Here is a 19,590-nt window from a genome sequence, read left to right as displayed (position 1 = left end):
TGTGTGGACCCCAGGACGAGTAACTGATGCTTTTGCAACAGCTAATGGGATCCTAATAAAATACCAAATACCTTCCCCTGATGTAAATATCTGATGTTCATCTGGCCCAAGCCAGGATCAATTGTACAGTGCCTTCAGAAAGTATTCACACCTAAATAAGTACAAATGTGCTTAACAAGTCACATAATAAGTTGCATGGACTCACTCTGTGTGCAATAATAGTGTTTAACATGATTTTTTAATGACTACCTCATCTCTGTACACCACACATACAATTATTTGTAAGATCCCTTAGTCGAGCAGTGAATTTCAAACACAGATTCTGTTTGCAACAAGGCACTAAAGTAATACAGCTTAAAATGAGTCATGTTATGAGTATGCTTGTAAATGTTAAGGACTGGGGAGTTTTTCAAGAAGAAAAATAAATGCAATGGAGTTAAGCACATGCAAAATCCTAGAGTAAAACCTGGTTCAGTCTTGCTGTCCACCAGACACTGGGAGATTAACTCACCTTTCAGCAGGAGAATAACATACAACACAAGGCTAAATCTACACTGGAGTTGCTTACCAAGAAGAAAGTGAATGTTCCTGAGTGGCTGAGTTACAGTTTTGACTTAGATCTGCTTTAATATCTATGGCAAAACCTGAAAATGGTTGTCAAGCAATGATCAACAACCAATTTGATAGAGCCTAAAAGTTGTTTTAAAGAATAATGGGCAAATGTTGCACAATCCAGATGTGGAAATCTCTAAGAGACTTAACTAGAAAGACTCACAGCTGTAATCGCTGTCAAAGATGAGTCTGAAATGTATTGACTCAGGGTTGACTTATGTATTTGTCATTAATTTTGTTCAAATGTTATATATATTTTTAATCCATTTTAATCCCAGTTTGTAACACAACCAAATGTGGAATAAGTAAAGGGGTGTGAATACTTTCTGGATGCACTGTAAATGGATCAGAATCAACATTTCATGTAGTGTACATATCACAGATAGGTGGTTATTGTTGTGCATCTCACTTGTCTCACAGTGCCAGACACCACACCATGACTAAACGGATGGGTACAAGGCCTCTCACAGGCTGTCAAATGCAAGCATAGGCTGTCTTTGAGACTTCCTCTGGTGAAAGGTTTTGAGAAGTTTGCGACACTGAGAGCACGCACACACTTACACACAAACGAGTGGAGATTGCTGTACGTCTTCCTTTGTAAATGTGTAAAGGATGCACATGAAAGCCCGATCGAGCGACCAAGAGATAGGTAGACATATGCCCACTCAAACTGTATTACGAGGAATGGGAAATTAATAGGAAAACCTTCCCAGTAAAGGTCTACATGCCTAGCCTACAACACAGCCTATATAGTGCAGCAATCACTACGTTTCCCACAATTCCATGTTGCCTAATCCGTGAGCGCAGAACTCTCCGCCGTCATACAACAAGGTTGAGCAAGAAGCGCGTGATGGAACCCATTACTATAACTGACTGAGAGACTGATTTGTCTCTCTCGAGCCCACACATGTCAATAGACACAGAGAGTCGACGGCGGAGATCACCCATCGACAGTCAAGGTGAGGCCGAGCTAAATAGCCTATTATTGATGTAGCTAGTGTTGTGCGATGCTAAACTTTTTTTAGGCTATGTAAACTAACACACCAGCCATATACTTCGTCTCGTCGATATGCTTTAAAAAAAATCTATGTCATATAATAAATAATCCTACCGCGAAATAATACCTACATGTTAATACATGCACATTAGGCTACAGTGTCATTTCAAGAAATTGAACAAAGGGAAAAGATAGGTGCATTGCCTATGCCTATCCTTTTTTTGATAATGACTGTGTTAATACTGAATAAATACATTATTGTCGTGGTCACTTAAATCAAAATCTGAGAATAACCTGTGACGTATGATCACACGGAATACGCTACAGGTTAGGCCAAAAACGGCAGATGGCGATATTATCTGGTTTCATTTTACCATCCAAAGGCGTTGTATGCAGCCGGCAATACACTGCTATCCACCTTGGACCGGTTCCTACCTACAACGTTCTCCATTAAGGCTGCAAAGGCGTTGATTTCCTCCTGAATTAGATTTAATGGAGAGATGGTATTTTTGTTGTTGTTGAAAATATACATACTTTCTTTATGAAACACCATTTTCAACACCATGCAAATGATACTTCCTGGTGTCGGGCCCTGCGTTCAACTAGCGGTAAACAACAGATGGCTGCAAACAGATGGCGGCATGGGATATGCAACATCTGGGATTAGTGTTTGTAGGCATTAGCCACTTTAGCATGGTGGTGGAACATTGTGTTTCATAAAGAAAGTACGCATATTTTTCCCATTTTTTCGCCAGCCTTCTTGCCATTAAATATAGTTAAGGTTAAGGAGGAAATCGATGCCTTTGCAGCCCGAATGGAGGAAGAACCGGTCCACTGGGATACGGGATTATTGCCTGCTGCATACAATGCAGACTGTAAAATGGAAATGACTCAATATCACCATCTGCCGGCCTTTGGGCTAGCAACAGGTGTGGTGATACTGATGGTTTGTAGGGACTGATGGTTTGTTTACATAGCTGGTTAGAACTAACATAGCAGGTTAGGGGAGTTAATGTAGCAAATTAGTAGAACTAACAACGCAGCAAGTTAGGAGAATTAACATGGCAAGTTAGGAGAATTAGGTTAAGGTTAGGAAAAGGGTTTGGGTTAGATTTAAAATGCTAGTTGTCACCAACTGTTGTCCCTGATACGACAACTAGATAGAGCTGTAGGCCTACTTCATATAATGACAACCATAGAAACATAAACAAACCATCAGTCCCGACAAAACAATAGTATTATAACACCTTCACCAACACATGCTCGGACACCTGTCACGCAGGAATTTTTTCCTTGTGTCAAATGTTCTGCTCAGAATTTTAGAATTCATTGGGCTATAATACAGTTTAACTAGATAGGTGATAACATTGTGGACTTTTTGCTTTTCTTCAACCCCAATCATCCCCAGTCATATCCATAGAAATAGAATCTCATTCTAGTTATGTTCAGTTTCCTGAGCGGGAAAAGGTGCTGTCGTACCCTCTTCACGACTGTCTTGGTGTGTTTGGACCATGATACTTTGTTGGTGATGTGGACACCAAGGAACTTGAAACTCTCGACCCGCTCCACTACAGCCCTGTCGATGTTAATGGGGGCCTGTTCGGACCGCCTTTTCCTGTAGTCCACAATCAGCTCCTTAGTCTTGCTCATATTGAGGGAGAGGTTGTTGTTCTGGCAACACACTGCCAGGTCTCTAACCTCCTCTCCTCCCTCTCATCGTTGTCGGTGATCAGGCCTACTGTTGTTGTGTCGCCAGCAAACTTGATGATGGTGATGGAGTCGTGTTTGGTCACGCTGTCGTGGGTGAACAGGGAGTACAGGAGGGGACTAAGCACACACCCCTGATGGGCCCCAGTGTTGAGGATCAGCGTAGCAGACGTGTTGTTGCCTACCCTTACCACCTGGGGGCGGACTTCCGTGAGGAGTCAGGATCCAGCCAGGATCCAGCCAGGATCCAGTTGCAGAGGGAGGTGTTTAGTCCCAGGGTCCTTAGCTTAGTGGTGAGCTTTGTGGGAACTATGGTGTTGAACGCTGAGCTGTAGTCAATGAGCTGCGTTCTCACGTAGGTGTTCCTTTTGTCAAGGTGGGAAAGGGCAGTGTTATTGTATGCTGTAGTGTTAAGATTTCCCTTCACTGGAACTAAGGGGCCTAGCCCGAACCATGAAAAACAGCCCCAGACCATTATTCCTCCTCCACCAAACTTTTACAGTTGGCACTATGCATTGGGGTAGGTAGAGTTCTCCTGGCAAAAAATACTAAGCGCACACTTCCAAGAACTAAACAAGTTGAAGTCGAGCAGTCATTTGAAAGAGTACAAAAATTTCAGCGTGACAACTCGGGCGAAATCCATTAACGGCAAGATAATGAAATTCATTGCCCTTGACAATCAACCATTCTCTGTCGTGAATGATGTTGGCTTTCGCCGCCTGGCCCGAGCACCTCGAGCCACGGTACACACTACCAAGTAGGCGCAATTTTTCAGATGTTGCCCTACCGGAGTTACACAGTATTATTGAAACGCACATCCATGAGCTACTTGCTATGGGCGTCACTGCTATTATCTTCACGACTGACATTTGGACCAGCGATGTCAGCCTCATAAGCATGCTGAGTCTGACAGCACAGTGGGTCGATGAGGATTTTGTACTGAGGAAAGTCATATTGCATGCTCAAGAATGTGCTGGTTCTCATACCGCTGCTGCCATTTCAATGGCATTTGAGAACATGTTTGAAATTTGGAAACATGAACACACTCCTAACTCCATTCTAACAACTGACTCGAGAAATAAGCTCATCAACTACATCTGCAGCAGACGTGATACCCTCTGTCATGGCATTGAAACGCTTGCTCAACAAAACTGCCGACACAGACCGTGGGGTTAAAACTTGAAAAAGTACTCTACAAGAGGCTGCGAACTAGCGATTTGGTGGCATTCTCTCTGAGCCACTTTACTGTGTCGCCACCTTGCTAGATGCTAGGTACAAGGACCACTACTTTGATGCAGACAAGAAACCGGGTTTACGTGAAATGTTAGACACAGCTGGACAAGATGGAAAAGGACACAGTGACAGTGTGCACCGAGGAAGAGAGGCCACGGACAGACATAGCTGAAACTTCACTGCTTGACATGTATGATAAAACCTGGATGAGACTGAACAAATGAACAACGAAACAGGACAGCAAGTAAGTGAAAGAAATAGGTTTTGATGATGTTTTACTGGTAATGGGGACATGCGTAAATGCCAACAAAATAACTTTTTGGTCGGTGTGTGGTTAGGTTTTATTCAGGGTTACTACTCATTTTAGTCTAACAGGCATTGCTGTGTTTACGAAGTAGCTCTTTTTCCCCATGGACAAATAATGTCACTGAATGGTAGTGGGTACTGTAAGAACCGATTACCAGTAAGACACGTCTCACAAGTTTGATCTTTCAGTGTTAAGGACAGGAACTGCCCCTGTTTGTGGCTGGCGGCCTGCTAGTATCAACATTGGATAACGTCTGTCTGCCTCGTCTGGTTACAGGAATCATTAAATGTTTGTAACATGCAGTTGAAACTGTATGACCTTAAGGGACATTGAAGACATTTTGGCAGAAAGATGGGGAAGTTCAAGAACATAGTTTGTATTTATACTGGTAAAGGGAAGTGATACTAATCCTTCTGTATTTTACTCAAATCAAAGGTTATTGGTCATGTACACAGTTTAGCAGGTGTTACTGCAGGCCTACTGTGACTGAGAAGCCTTGGTACAGAAAAACAAGTCAGGGGAACATTAGATCACACTTTGGCCTAAGTGCATTGCATGACTGCTTACCTGGATGAATAAAGGTTAAATAAATAGTGTAATGTATTGGGTCATAAAGTTTATTTGCCACCATCAAGCACATTCTGAAAATAACCGACCAGGCAGGCACGTCTGTCTTGTTTCCTGCAGATTTTTGTCTCCGTGAACAAGCCCAGCTTATGTCTGTGCCCATCTGTCTGTGGCTGTGTGTGTCTGTCTGTGGGAGGTGGTAGTAATTAGAAACAACAGCTCTTGTTATAGCCAGTATACAGTGCAGACGAAGACACACTTCAGACTTAGTTATGACCAGCACGAGTGTGTTCTAACTTAAATCACATGCCTCTCCTCCTCTCCCAGACATGAAGTACAGGGCATTGTCTCTGACCTACGGTCTTAACATGTCTCTCAAGTTCCACCAGAACACCACACGCTAGACCAGTGTTTACCAAACACTTTGGGTCACGGCCAGAACCTCTTGTGCCATTGCTTACATCTCCTCTCCTTGTCCACTCCCTGCAGATTCTCCATGGGACCAAGATCACCGGGGGGGGCACCTCCACGGGCCAATGTGTGACCGGCTGTGTGTGGCCAGCCTGCACTCCGAGCTGAGGGATGCTTGCACCACCTCGCTTTCCCCCTCCCTCCTCCCCGGACCAGGTGTCTACACGCCAAAATGTCCGTCCACACACACACGTGAGTACAAGGTCCAGTCACATTTTGGTACTATAGCACTAGGAGAAGAGAGGGCGCTAAGGGTTGAAATGGAACCGGGCCAGAGATGAACTTTTGGTTGTTATTATTAACCTCAATAGAGTTTGATTGTAACATGATTGAATACATCTCACCCTTCAGGACTCAGCGCCCATGCCTCTGATGATGTATGGGAGGATGCCACTAACAAGACCACTATCAGAGCAGAGAACGAAGTGGAGGCCAACAAACTAGCCAACAACTACAGGGTATAGTACAGTATAGTATATGAAGCAGAATAAACAACATTGCAGATGAATGAAAGATGTTGATCCATCCCAGGGATGCAGCACACGATCATACAAATTCACAATACTTACAATTTCAACACAATAAAAACATACCATACCAAGGAATTTAAGAAAAGTCACTAACAAAACACGTTCCTGAAAAACAAACACATTCCTCAGTCAAAACGTAATCAACCAACTGTCTGAAATGTCCTAGCGACACCAAAACATCCAACTTGGTAGAATTCTAGAGATCATTCCACAAGGTGCAAAATTAACTAAACGCAGATCTACCTAACTCAATGCTGACCAAAAGGATCTCCAGAGTTGGCCATCCCTGTGATCCGGTCTGGTGACTCATATGTCTGTAATTTAACAGTGATGTAAGGTATGGCAGAAGTTTGCACGAGGGCTTTATAAACTAAAATAGAGCAGTGCATTGATCTACAAGACTTTAGAAAATGCATACAGAATGCAGTGTACTGAACCTATCACCGGTAATAAAGCATAGTGCACTATAATAAACTGTGTCCATTGGCTTCAATATAGTGGCAGCTGCATTCATATACCGTGCATTCGGAAAGTATTCAGACCCCTTGACTTTTTCCATGTTTTGTTATGTTACAGCCTTATTCTAAAATGGATTTTGAAAAAATGAAATACCTTACTTACATAAGATTTCAGACCCTTTGTTATGAGACTTGAAATTGAGCTCAGGTGCATCCTGTTTCCATTGATCATCCTTGAGATGTTTCTACAACTTGTTTGGAGTCTACCTGTGGTAAATTCAATTGATTGGACATGATTTGGAAAGGCACACACCTGTTTATATAAGATCCCACAGTTGACAGAGCATGTCAGAGCAAAAACCAAGCCATGAGGTTGAAGGAATTGTCCGTAGAGCTCCGAGACAGGATTGTGTCGAGGCACAGATCTGGGGAAGGGCCCCAAAAGGGCCCCAGAAGGGCTTCCATCACTCTTAAATGGAAGAAGTTTGGAACCACCAACACTCTTCCTAGAGCTGGCCGCCGGGCCAAAGTGAGCAATCTTGGGGGAGAAGGTCCTTGGTCAGGGAGGTGACCAAGAACCCGAAGGTCACTCTGACTGAGCCTCCAGAGTTCCTCTGTGGAGATGGGAGAACCTTCCAGAAGGACATCCATCTCTGCCGCACTCCACCAATCAGGCCTTTATGGTAGAGTGGCCAGACTGAAGCCACCCCTCAGTAAAAGGCACATGGAGTTTGGAGTTTGCCAAAAGGCACCTAAAGACTCTCATACCATGAGAAACAAGATTCTCTGGTCTGATGAAACCTAGCTTGAACTCTTTAGCCTGAATGCCAAGCGTCACGTCTGGAGGAAACCTGACACCATCCAAACGGTGAAGCATGGTGGTGGCAGCATCATGCTGTGGGGATGTTTTTCACAGGCAAAGACTGGGAGACTAGTCAGGATCGAGGGAAAGATAAACGGAGCAAAGTACCGAAAGATCCTTGATGAAAACCTGCTCCAGACCGCTCATGACCTCAGACTGGGGCGAAGTTTATCTTCCATAAAGACAACAACCCTAAGCACACAGCCAGGAAAACGCAGGAGTTGCTTCAGGACTGAATGTCCTTGAGTGGCCCATCCAGAGCCCTGAAAATAGCAGCGCAGCGACGCTCCCCATCCAACCTGACAGAGCTTGAGAGGATCTGCAGAGAAGAATGGGAGAAACTCCCCAAATACAGGTGTGCCAAGCTTGTAGCGTCATACCCAAGAAGACTCTAGGCTCTAATCGCTGCCAAAGGTGCTTCAACAAAGTGCTGAGTAAAGGGTCTGAATACTTATGTACCTGTAATAATTAAGGATTTTTTTGTTTATTTTTATTTACTTTTTTCTCCCTAATTTTATGATATCCAATTGGTAGTTACAGTCTTGTCCCATCGCTCCAACTCTCGTACGGTCGAGAGCCTTGCGTCCTCTGAAACACGACCTGCACTGCTTCTTGACACCCTGCTTGCTTAACCCAGAAGCCAGCCACACCAATGTGTCGGAGGAAACACCATACAACTGGCGACCGTGTCAGTGTGCATGTGCCCGGCTCGCCACAGGAGTCGCTAGAGTGCGATGGGACAAGGACATCCCAACACAGCCCGGGCTCGTACCGGCCAAGTTAATTTTTGTTTTTGTTTTTTTGTTTTAATGAATTTGCCAACATTTCTAAAAACCTGTTTTTGCTTTGTCATGGGTTATTGTGTGTAGATTGATGGGGGGGAAACAATTTAATCAATTTTAGAATAAGTCTGTAACGTAACAAAATGTGAAAAAAGTTAAGGGGTCTGAATACTTTCCGAATGCACTGTATATAAAGTGTGATATTGGGACGCAAACTCAACATCTAAACTGACATGGTACAGGTGTCTTCTTTTTTTAAGCCCATGACCATGTGTGTGAGGCGTATACTTTTATTTCAAAGTAGATTTGTTTAAGACTACCAAGAAACACTCTGTGACCCTGATTTAGCCCACTGCAGTAAAATGTTAACATGGTTAAAACTATCATTTTGATATCATGGTCATTCCTTGCATCCATAGCTCTGTCGTTGAATTTGAGAGTTGTTACATTTCTCCAGCCTTATCCCCCGCTTTTTACTGAAATAGTGTTGGGGAGAAGGCTTTGTCATTGTTTTAACTGCTGATTTGCCACTGTACGCAGGGTGTCTAGCACATCACAAGTAGAGTTGTTGAAATGAAAACAAATATTTACTAAATCTGAAGTTAGAAAGTATGTTTTGTACAGTACAGGTTCAAATGAACTGTAAATCATGTGTGCACATTTATTCTCTCGCTGCGCGTGCGTGCGTGTTTTAGTTTGGATTTAGGAAGTGGAAGAGTCATGTGACGGAGCGTCCCTTTGAGGACAGGTCGGATGTGGTCAAGGAGCTCTATTCAGAGCTCAACGTCATCAAACCACACACAGGTGAGTGTTTGTGTGTGTTTTTGTGTATTTGTGCTTGTAAGGAGGAAAAGTAGTCAACTCTATAGATGTCACTGTGATACTCAGTACAAACCCTGAAGTCCTCAATCATGGCTTGCTGTGAATAGGACTACATGGCGTCATCACTAATTTCTCTCTGTCTGTGTCTGTGTGATGTTAGGTCATCTGATCACCTGTGGAAATGTGGTGTATGTGTTGTTGTTTGGCTGGTGGGTGTCTCTGGGCTACCTCCTGGTCAGCATACTGATGTTCATCACCATCATTGAAGTACCATATGGTATGGATATCCATTAGCAGTACTTACTGTCTATCCTTTGGCAGTACTGTGTTATCAATTTTTTTTGCCACATGCGCCGAATACAACAGACCTTACAGTGAAATGCTTACTTACAAGCCCTTAACCAACAATGTTTTAAGAAGTTTTAAGAAAAAATAGATAAGTCCAAAAAATAGAAAATTAAAGTAACAAATAATTAAACAGCAGCAGTAAAATAACAACAGCGAGGCTATATACAGGGGGTACGGGTAGAGTCAATGTGCGGGGGCACCGGTTAGTCGAGGTAATTGAGGTATTATGTACATGTAGGTAGAGTTAAAATGACTATGCATAGATAAATAACAGCGAGTAGCAGCAGCGTAAAAGAGTGGTCTGGGTAGCCCTTTGATTAGCTGTCCAGGAGTCTTATGGCTTGGGGGTAGAAGCTGTTAATAAGCCTTTTGGACCTAGACTTGGCGCTGCGGTACCGCAGCGAAAAGTGTATGATTAGGGTGGCTGGAGACTTTTACAATTTTTAGGGCCTTCCTCTGACACCGCCTGGTATAGAGGTCTTGGATGGCAGGAAGCTTTCCCCCGGTGATGTACTGGGTCGTACGCACTACCCTCTGTAGTGCCTTGCGGTCGACGGCTGAGCAGTTGCCATACCAGGCAGTGATGCAACCAGTCAGGATGCTCTCGATGGTGCAGCTGTAGAACCTTTTGAGGATCTGAGGACCCATGCCAAATCTTTTCAGTCTGCTGAGGGGGAATAGACTTTGTCGTGCCCTCTTCACGACTGTCTTAGTGTGTTTGGACCATGATTGTTTGTTGGTGATGTGGACACCAAGGAACTTGAAGCTCTCTACCTGCTCCACTACAGCCCCGTCGATGAGAATGGGGGCGTACTCGGTCCTCCTTTTCCTGTAGTCCACAATCATCTCCTTTGTCTTGATCACGTTGAGGGAGAGGTTGTTGTCCTGGTACCACACGGCCAGGTCTCTGACCTCCTCCCTGTAGGCTGTCTCATCATTGTCGGTGATCAGGCCTATCGCTGTTGTCATCTGCAAACTTGATGGTGTTGGAGTCGTGCCTGGCCATGCAGTCATGGGTGAGCAGGAGGGGACTGAGCACGCACCCCTGAGCGGCCCCCATGTTGAGGATCAGCGTGGCGGATGTGTTGTTACCTACCCTTACCACCTGGGGGGGCCAGTCAGGAAGTCCAGGATCCAGTTGCATAGGGAGGTGTTTAGTCCCAGGGTCCTTAGCTTAGTGATGAGCTTTGAGGGCACTATGGTGTTGACTACAGCTCAACGTTCAATGAATAGCATTCTCACATAGGTGTTCCTTTTGTCCATGTGGGACAGGGTAGTGTTGAGTGCAATAGAGATTGCATCATCTATGTATCTCATGGGGCGTTATGCAAATTGGAGTGGGTTTCTGGGATAATGGTGTTGCTGTGAGCCATGACCAGCCTTTCAAAGCACTTCATGGCTACAGACGTGAGTGCTCGGGTCGGTAGTCATTTAGGCAGGTTACCTTAGTGTTCTTGGGCACAGGGACTATGGGAGTCTGCTTGAAACATGTTGGTATTAGGTATGTTGGTATTGGGTGTAAAATGTCAGTGAAGATACTTGCCAGCTGGTTAGCGCATGCTCGGAGTACACGTCCTGGTAACCCATCCGGCCCTGCGGCCTTGTGAATGTTGACCTGTTTAAAGATCTTACTCACATCGGAGAGTGTGATCACACAGTCATCCAGAACAGCTGATGCTCTCATACATGTTTCAGTGTTACTTTCCTCGAAGCAAGCATAGAAGTAATTTAGCTCGTCTGGTCGGCTCGTGTTACTGGGCAGCTCACGGCTGTGCTTCCCTTTGTAGCCTTAGATTTCGTGCACCAGCTGTTGTTTACAAACATACATAGACCCCCACCCCTTGTCTTACCAGAGGCCATTGTTTTATCCTGCCGAAGAAGCTTAAAACCCGCCAGCTGTATGTTATTCATGTCGTCGTTCAGCCACGACTCAATGAAACATAAGATATTACAGTTTTTAATGTTCCGTTGGTACATGCTCATAGCCCGTATATTTTATTATCCAATGATTGTACGTCTGAAGTAAATCCTTCCCGTCCGACTCATCAAAGAAAAAGTAGAACGGGGTGAGTAATCGCTGTCCTGATATCTAGAAGCTCTTTTCAGTCATAAGACATGGTGGCAGAAACATTATGTACAAAATAAGTTACAAATAACGTGAAAAAACACACACAATAGCACAATTGGTTAGGGAATCATAAAACGGCAGCCATCTCCTCCGGCACCATTATTTTCGATAATTATGATAATTATTATAATTGGTGGACTCCAATCTGAGATGAAACCTTTGTATCTTGTGGAGGGAGGGATTATCACATACTGCCATCCTAACATATGATTCCTTTAGATATGATTGAGTCTCTCGCTCTCTCTCCCTTTCTGCTTTTAGGGAAGATGTGCTGGAAGTTGTCTTGGTATTTCTTATGGCCATTTGGGAAGTCCATACAGGAGGTACAGTAATAAGTGTTTTGTCCATCACATTGCTTCCACTGGAAAAGATCAGTTTAGAGGAAGTCAGTTAGAACTGTTAAGATACGCCACATCTGTTTCAGCTCCTGTCTTCACTTCCTGTCTGTTTGTCTGGGGTGGTTAGGTAGCAGAAGTCCCTGTTTCTTTTCCCCACCACAAGCCATTCACCTCATAACACCCACTTCATCTGACTGGTCATTAAAGGCAAATATCCACAACAATCATGTAGACTTAAAGGTCTATGTTATCGAAGCATATAAAATAGCTAGAATACAGCTAGATTGTTGAACATTGTTGAACATGTGATGACTTATAGGGCAAAGATTAGACAGACAGACAGACAATGTCCTCTAAGAGAATGAATGTTGTGTCTGGGCTAAACTCTCCTGTGTTCCCCCTCTAGTTGGGAGGAGGTGTAGGGAGGTGCTGTGGGAGGTTCCCCCACTGTGAGGCCATCCCAGAGGATGTGGAGGACAATGAGGACGCTTCTCCCATCCTCCTGCCATCACCCACTGAAGAGCCCATCCCAGACCTGCTACAGGGGCCACCGCAGCACAAGCCCTACTGGGTAAGAGTCTGATGTGTGATGTGGGGGCTTATATACAGTTGCGGACAAATATATTGACACCTTGCACTTTTCTTAAATAATTCCCAATTTCTACTAAAATAAAATATAACATACTTTTGGTCACCACACCTTGTTATTGGATTTTCAACATTGCAGAACCAATTTTATTTTTCTGAACTTAAGTTTACACATTTGATTTAGAAAATAACGACAAATGACATGGACAATAGTATTGGCACGCCGGCGCTAGTACTTGGTGGCGCAGCCTTTGGCCAAGATAACTGCGGAGACAAACGCTTCTTGTAGTCGTCAATGAGCTTGCTGTACCTTTCTGCTAACCTTTCATGTTTGTTTACTTTTTCTTTACGCGCACATTTTTTGTGGTCACCCTCCCTTCACATTTCCCACTGTCAATTGTGAATGATAATTATTCAAACTTTACTGGTGAAACGTCCATGCAGCACCTCTATACAGTAGCATAGCCTACCTGTGTTTAGTTTCAATCAAAGCACCTATTTTGCCTAGTGGCCCTTCGCACAATCATCCTAAAATCTCATACGAATTGAGATGGTGTTTTTTTGTCTTAGAGTAACTTTATACTATGCTATTATATTCGGCTCTGTTATGTAGAATGCTATCATTATGTGATATTGCATACATTGATTCAGCTTTGATCTAACTTTATTAAACGAGCACCATTCGCCATGAGTAGTCTGTTATCTACAATTAGAGCAGCGATTGTGCGTAAAGTAGAGTGTCATGCGCAGAAGTTTCGAGACCTTTAGCTGTCGGGAAGAGGGGTCCAGAAAGGTTGGATCTGCAGCCACTCCGTGTGATTTATACCTTCTATCTGTCTCCTCTATCCTGTGTAGCATCGTGTGAGCACGTATGTGTGGCTGCTGTTGGGTTATCCTTTGCTGGTTGTGGTTCACTCCCTGGCCTGCCTGATCTCCTGGCTGCTGGTGTTCACCATTCCCGTGGCCAAGATGAATGCCCGGACCCTGGCCTCCATCCTTCTCATGCCCCCTGAGAACCTGTCTGTCTCCACCTGCTCAAAGAGGAAGGTAGGGGCAGGGCAGGCAGACAGGGCGCTGATAATTTAAGAATTTAAGCCAGGTATAGCCAGATCTCCTCCTTGGGAGCTGGCTATGCAGGCTTTTGTTCCAACCCTGCTGTAACACACATGTTTTAGAAAATCTAAGGCCTTGGTGAGCAGCTGGTAAAATGAATAAGATTTTCTAGATTAGGTCTCAGTAAAGAAGCCATGTATTATTACTAACTGTAATATCCTGTATGACTTCCAGCCTCAGGGTTGTGAGACTCGAGCGCTGCTGTGCTGCTACCACGCGGTCAACTGGTATTACTACAAATACACTGTGGATGGGATCAATGTGTTCGCTGTCAGTATCCTTTATCACAAGGCCTATAGTGTTGGGGCCAAAAGGACTAGGCCGGCGTTGTTTTTGGACCAGTCATTTGATTTACATTTTACATGTTGAATTCCTTAGCCCCTTCATCAGACCTCCTTCCCCTGGTGATAGTGTCCCTGGTGATTGGCTATGTAGATAAAGGAAACCAGTTTGCCAGCTCTGAGGTCAAGTTTGCCACAGCAGTCGGCTCCATCATTCCTCTGTCCTACTACATCGGCATGGGCATCGCCAGGTCAGCACACGCACTCACACACAAATACTGTAGGGGGGAGTGGGGTATGTTGAGCCACCCTTGTTTCTAGGAAACCATACACAAAATTAACAATTTGACCAAATATTTGGGAAGAGGTCATCATTTCATGGAGTCTGTGAAGGAAGAAACCACATGGAAAAAGTGGTAAACAGTTGCGTCCAAAATAACTGATTTTCACCAAGTCAAATTAATTTATTGTGTTAAGGTGTCGTGATGCTTGTATATAAACAAAAGTAGAGATTGTTCTATACATCAGTTGGTGTCTCTTTAAGCGTCCATATGATGTCCTAAACCTAGCATGAAGGTACATCCTTGTAGCTGTGTGGGCTAATAGTAAAAATGTTTGCCTTGGGGGTAAGTTGAGCCAATGTAAGTGTTTTCTTCCCAGGTGTAATGCAAGTCATTATCACTGGGATATGAGGTAACAACAGGGCCTATGTTTAAAGTGTACAAAAAAGTACAAATTGTTTGTTAGGCGTTAAGCCTGTGTTAAAAGATGCTTAATAACCATATCAGTGCCGAGACCCCAGCAAAAATGGTCTTTTCATTTATCTAACTTTCTATTATCTGCATGTCCAGCCCTTATATTTAGCCTCACAGTGAAGTGTTTTACAATTTTATTTTCAGGACGACCAGAGCTACAAGTACAACACAACACAATTTGATATGAAACAGTTGCATTCATGAGTTATATTGACAAATGAGTGCTGCAAGTACAGCAATAGAATATACAACTAGTCAGTGACATCTCTGTGGAGTTTGTGACAGCAACTATGTGAGCTTATTACAGTATATGTCCTGGGATTTCCTGTGATCTTCTATGTAGAAGAACCCCTCACCTTCTAACGACGCTTGTGAGCAAAACATGTTACCTGTTTGTGAGAGTCTCAGCTTTTCATGGTTAGCTTTTAATAGTTTGTAGCTCAACCCATTCACTCTACAGAGGTTTTTGTAAAAAGACCTGGCCCCGCTCTAGCTCAGCCCCCATTAATGGTCGGTATCTACGGATGCAGAGGAAATTGATTGATCCAATGGTACAACCCATAAGTATGTATGTAGCTCATACACACTATGTTTAAAAGGTAAGCCAAAACGCGCCGGTGTTACAGTGGGACTCATTGGGTTAAAATGATTCAAAGACAAAAAAGCTATTTTGATTGTGTTGAATGGTGTTTGGGAAATTAGGATATACATGGTTTTAAAAAGGCAGTGATAATATTTCATTCGGTACAGAAATGTGTAGCTGGCAATACCCGGGGTAAATTGTGTCAAGAGACAACTTTTTTTGGACAAGCTATGTTTTCAAAACTGTAATGTTTACATGAATTCCGATTTATTTCCAGGGATACACAGAACCCTGACAGATATCTTTGTTAGAATGGATACTATATTTCCCTTGACAGATTGATGCTGAATGAAAAAAATGGCTCTTCTTACCCCACTCTTCCCTACATATTCCCATAAACAAACATGGATACAGTACATGTATACTTGAGGAGCAAACATGACTAGGAATACTCGTATTACCCTTTATTTTAAAGCTGAATAAAAACAAAGCCACAACAAAGTCATATGAACAATGCCCCTTATCCCTTCTGCAGTATCTCTGCCCAGAGCAACTTTGCGGTGGGGGCGGTGGTGAATGCGACCTTTGGCTCCATCACAGAGATGACCTTCTATATCACGGCCCTGCTGAGGGGTCACCGCGCTGGTAATGCCTGTCTGCAGGAGATCGTTAAATCTGCCCTCACCGGCACACTGCTGGGCTGCATCCTCTTCATCCCTGTGAGTCTCACACACACACACACACACACACACACACACACTGAAATGTAATACGTCTCTCTTTCCTTCCTCTTTTTTGCGTACTCCCCCAACCACCCACTCTTGCTCACTCTTTCTTACCTCTCTAGGGGATCTGTATGATCATAGGAGGGCTGAGACACAGGGAGCAGAGGTTTAACAGTCGTTCAGCTGGGGTCAGTTCTGCCTTGCTCTTCATCTCTGTGGGAGGTGAGTCCAGACCTCCTCACCACCAACTCCTCCCTTCGTCCTTACTCCTCACCCCGTATCCAAGACCTTCAACTCTAAACCACAACTCACCTCTAACCCCTAACTCCGTTCTCACCCCGTACCCAAGACCCTCAATTCTAAACCTAATCCCCACATATCCTCAAAAAGGTTTTATTCCCCTGGCTTACCCTCTCCTCATCCTGTCTCTGTAGGTGTGTTTGCCCCCACGCTGTTCTCTAAGGCGTATGGGAACCTGGTGTGTGACAACTGCACCAATTCCACAGGGGGCAACACCACCAGCGGGTCCTTCGTCTGCCGCAACTGTCACTACGACCTGGTCAGTAACGCTTAGTCATGCTCAATCATTAACGGACACATGGTCAAACTGTAACATTCAATCATCAACGGACACATGGTCAAACTGTAACATTCAATCATCAACGGACACAGGGTCAAACTGTAATTTCGCAAAGTAACAGAAACACTCTTCTGTATAGTACTGTAGTAGACAGTCATGTGGCACTGAGTATTTCACCTGATGATATATTGTCATCTTACCAACAGAGTGAGAACAACTACACCTTGTTCCACAGCCACATCCAGTGAGTGTTGAGAGGTTCTGCTCCAAATTATTAGTACTTTTTTTGTAACTCATGATCTGAGTGAATATTTAAAAAATATATACTTTTGTAAAGAATTGTAATACTCATCTTTATTTGTGTGTGTGTGTGTGTGTGTCTCAGGCCACTGGTGTACACGGTCTCCTTCCTTCTGCCTGTTGCTTACATCATTGGTTTAATCTTCACACTGAAGACACACTCACACATCTACGACATTCACGTTGGCGAGGGACAGGGTAAGAGTAAAATACACACACACACACAGTTATAAACTGTATAAGTAACAGCCATCCATAACTGTGTGTGTGTGTGTGTGTGTGTGTGTGTGTCTGCAGTGACCGGTCACCATGGTGCAGTTGTCCACTGGTCTCGGTGGAGAGCTCTGGCCATCCTCATCATAGCCACTCTACTGATGTCAGCCTGCGCTGATGTCACCACTGAACACATCCAGCCCATACTGAGTCAGCCCAATATCTCACAGGTACTGTATATACACACACACACACACACACACACACACACACACACGGTTGTCTTGTCATCATGATGATCTCCCTATCGCTCCCTCTCCTCTCGACCCTCACTCTCCCTCTCGTTGTTCATCAGTACTTCATAGGAGTAACGGTGCTGGCCATGGTACCTGAGATCCCAGAGATTGTCAACGGGATCCAGTTTGCCCTTCAGAACAACATCAGTCTGAGGTGGGTCCTCACTAACAGAGGTCACGAACAGTTGTTTTTCCTAACCACATGATCTGACGGGGTAGAAACTGCAATGGTGACCTGTTGGTTAGCAGGAATTCTCTGACCGAAACAAGTGTTTGATGGGGAGTGACTGACTGCTCCTCTGTTGTGTTGCTTTTCTCAGCCTGGAGGTGGGCAGCTGCATCGCTGTACAGGTCTGCATGCTCCAGATCCCCCTGCTTGTTTTATTCAACGCCTTCTACGTAAGACACTACCCCTTGACTGTACCTATCACTAGATAACTAATCAATAATATAAGTCCAGTTGAGAAAGGAAACAGCATGCAGCAGGATGTGTGAGCAGAACCTGGTCAGCTTAAATGGAGCTCCAACTCAGGTAGGCGTGATTGTTACTAAAGTAGCATCCAATTGGTGCACTCTCAGCTGATGTCAGCTAAGGCGGGCACTCGGATTCCCTTTCTGAAGTGGCTTCGCTTACATTTTCATGGATGGATTACATTTTTTCATTTGATTTGTCAACTCACCCAAAGACCATAGTTATACCATGGGAAACTATAGAAAATAAATATGTTGATGGTAAAAACAGACAAGTCATTTCCTGTGTGTGTGTGTGTGTGTTATGACAGGATGTGGGCTTTGTGCTAATATTCTGTGACCTGCATCTGTGGGCCAGCATCTTCAGCGTGGTCCTCGTCAACTACATCTTCATGGATGGCAAATCGGACTACTTCCAAGGTAAGGCGTGACTGGAGGGTTTGCCTCAGAGCGATCCATCCCAACCTGTATGCCTGACTGTTTCTGCATCAGCCAACGTGGCATTGTAAACAACAGTGTTGTTCAATGCAGAAACGGTCAGCTACACTGTACACAGGGTAATCAATTAACACGTTGAAATGATCATTGATCCAACCAAATCATCCTTGTCCATCTGTTGCCGGTCATCATAGGATATTGATTATTTGAGCATGAGAGAACTGCCCTCTAGTGGATTAAGTGTTTATCTGGACTGTGTTTTCCTCTCGTCAGGCACTGCTCTGGTGGTGGTCTACCTCATCCTCCTGGCATCGTACTTCTTCGCTCCATCGCCAGCTGGCTGCTGAGGGACTAATCTGAGCATCATCTTGTTACCTTTTACATCAGACTAAGTTGCATTTGTTTTTTTACTTCTTAGTTAAGTTATTTATGGAATTGAATATGGTGTGCAGACTGCTAGACAACATCTAGAAATGTCTCTGGACTGCGGTTCAAAAAACATTCTAACAGTTGGTGATGAACACTGTAGTCAGCCCAGTCTCACAACTCCAGCTAACAAAATATATACTGTAATCCTCCAGTTCCACGCTACATTTAGTCACTCATCTGATTCTGGCAAATCAGAATCTACATATTTTCTTAGAACCACTTCTCTGAATTTACTGATTTTACGCACCAACCAAACCTTAGTACTGTACTCCCTTGCTGTTTAATATTATTTATTTTAAAACCATCACTGAGAATGTTCAATAGAAGCTATGCAAACTGGAGGACAACATTCAACTGTCAGAGCTATGATTAGTCGGTGTACAGTTTGGTAAACTTTACACTGGACCTCTCTCCCTGGCTTAGGTTTGTTTTTATTTTTGTACTTGTTTGAAAACCACTAGGGTGTTTTCAGCAGCCTCTGTAAAGAAGGTATTTTTGTACATTTAAAACACGTTTAGAAGACGTCAAACTTATTTTGTCAATGCTAAAAGTATTTTAATGCAAAGGAATAAATACATTTAATAGCCAAATGTGTGGGTGTTTAACGAGCCTCAGTTGCTTTGATGATAAATCATTCTGAAAGACCTTAAGAATTT

The 19,590-nt window shown here is 43.8% G+C and overlaps 1 protein-coding gene across 1 annotated transcript; it reads left to right on the top strand.

Moving 5' to 3' along the window:
* Window positions 1-1,445: 1,445 nt before the first annotated feature.
* cax2 (cation/H+ exchanger protein 2) lies at window positions 1,446-19,524 on the top strand. Its single transcript, XM_039001364.1, has 20 exons — window positions 1,446-1,571; window positions 5,913-6,086; window positions 6,246-6,352; window positions 9,222-9,330; window positions 9,509-9,625; window positions 12,086-12,147; window positions 12,569-12,733; window positions 13,606-13,797; window positions 14,038-14,137; window positions 14,254-14,395; window positions 16,018-16,201; window positions 16,330-16,429; window positions 16,642-16,766; window positions 16,994-17,031; window positions 17,173-17,285; window positions 17,385-17,530; window positions 17,656-17,750; window positions 17,917-17,995; window positions 18,379-18,487; window positions 18,779-19,524. Exons 1-20 carry the CDS (start codon window positions 1,520-1,522, stop codon window positions 18,850-18,852), a joined length of 2,283 nt encoding a protein of 760 aa, XP_038857292.1. The 5' UTR covers window positions 1,446-1,519; the 3' UTR covers window positions 18,853-19,524.
* Window positions 19,525-19,590: the final 66 nt, after the last annotated feature.

The sequence above is a fragment of the Salvelinus namaycush genome, chromosome 9, assembly GCF_016432855.1.
Source record: "Salvelinus namaycush isolate Seneca chromosome 9, SaNama_1.0, whole genome shotgun sequence".
NCBI lineage: Eukaryota > Metazoa > Chordata > Actinopteri > Salmoniformes > Salmonidae > Salvelinus > Salvelinus namaycush.
The sequence above is the reverse complement of the archived record's forward strand: the minus strand, read 5'-3'. Positions and strand labels throughout refer to the sequence as shown.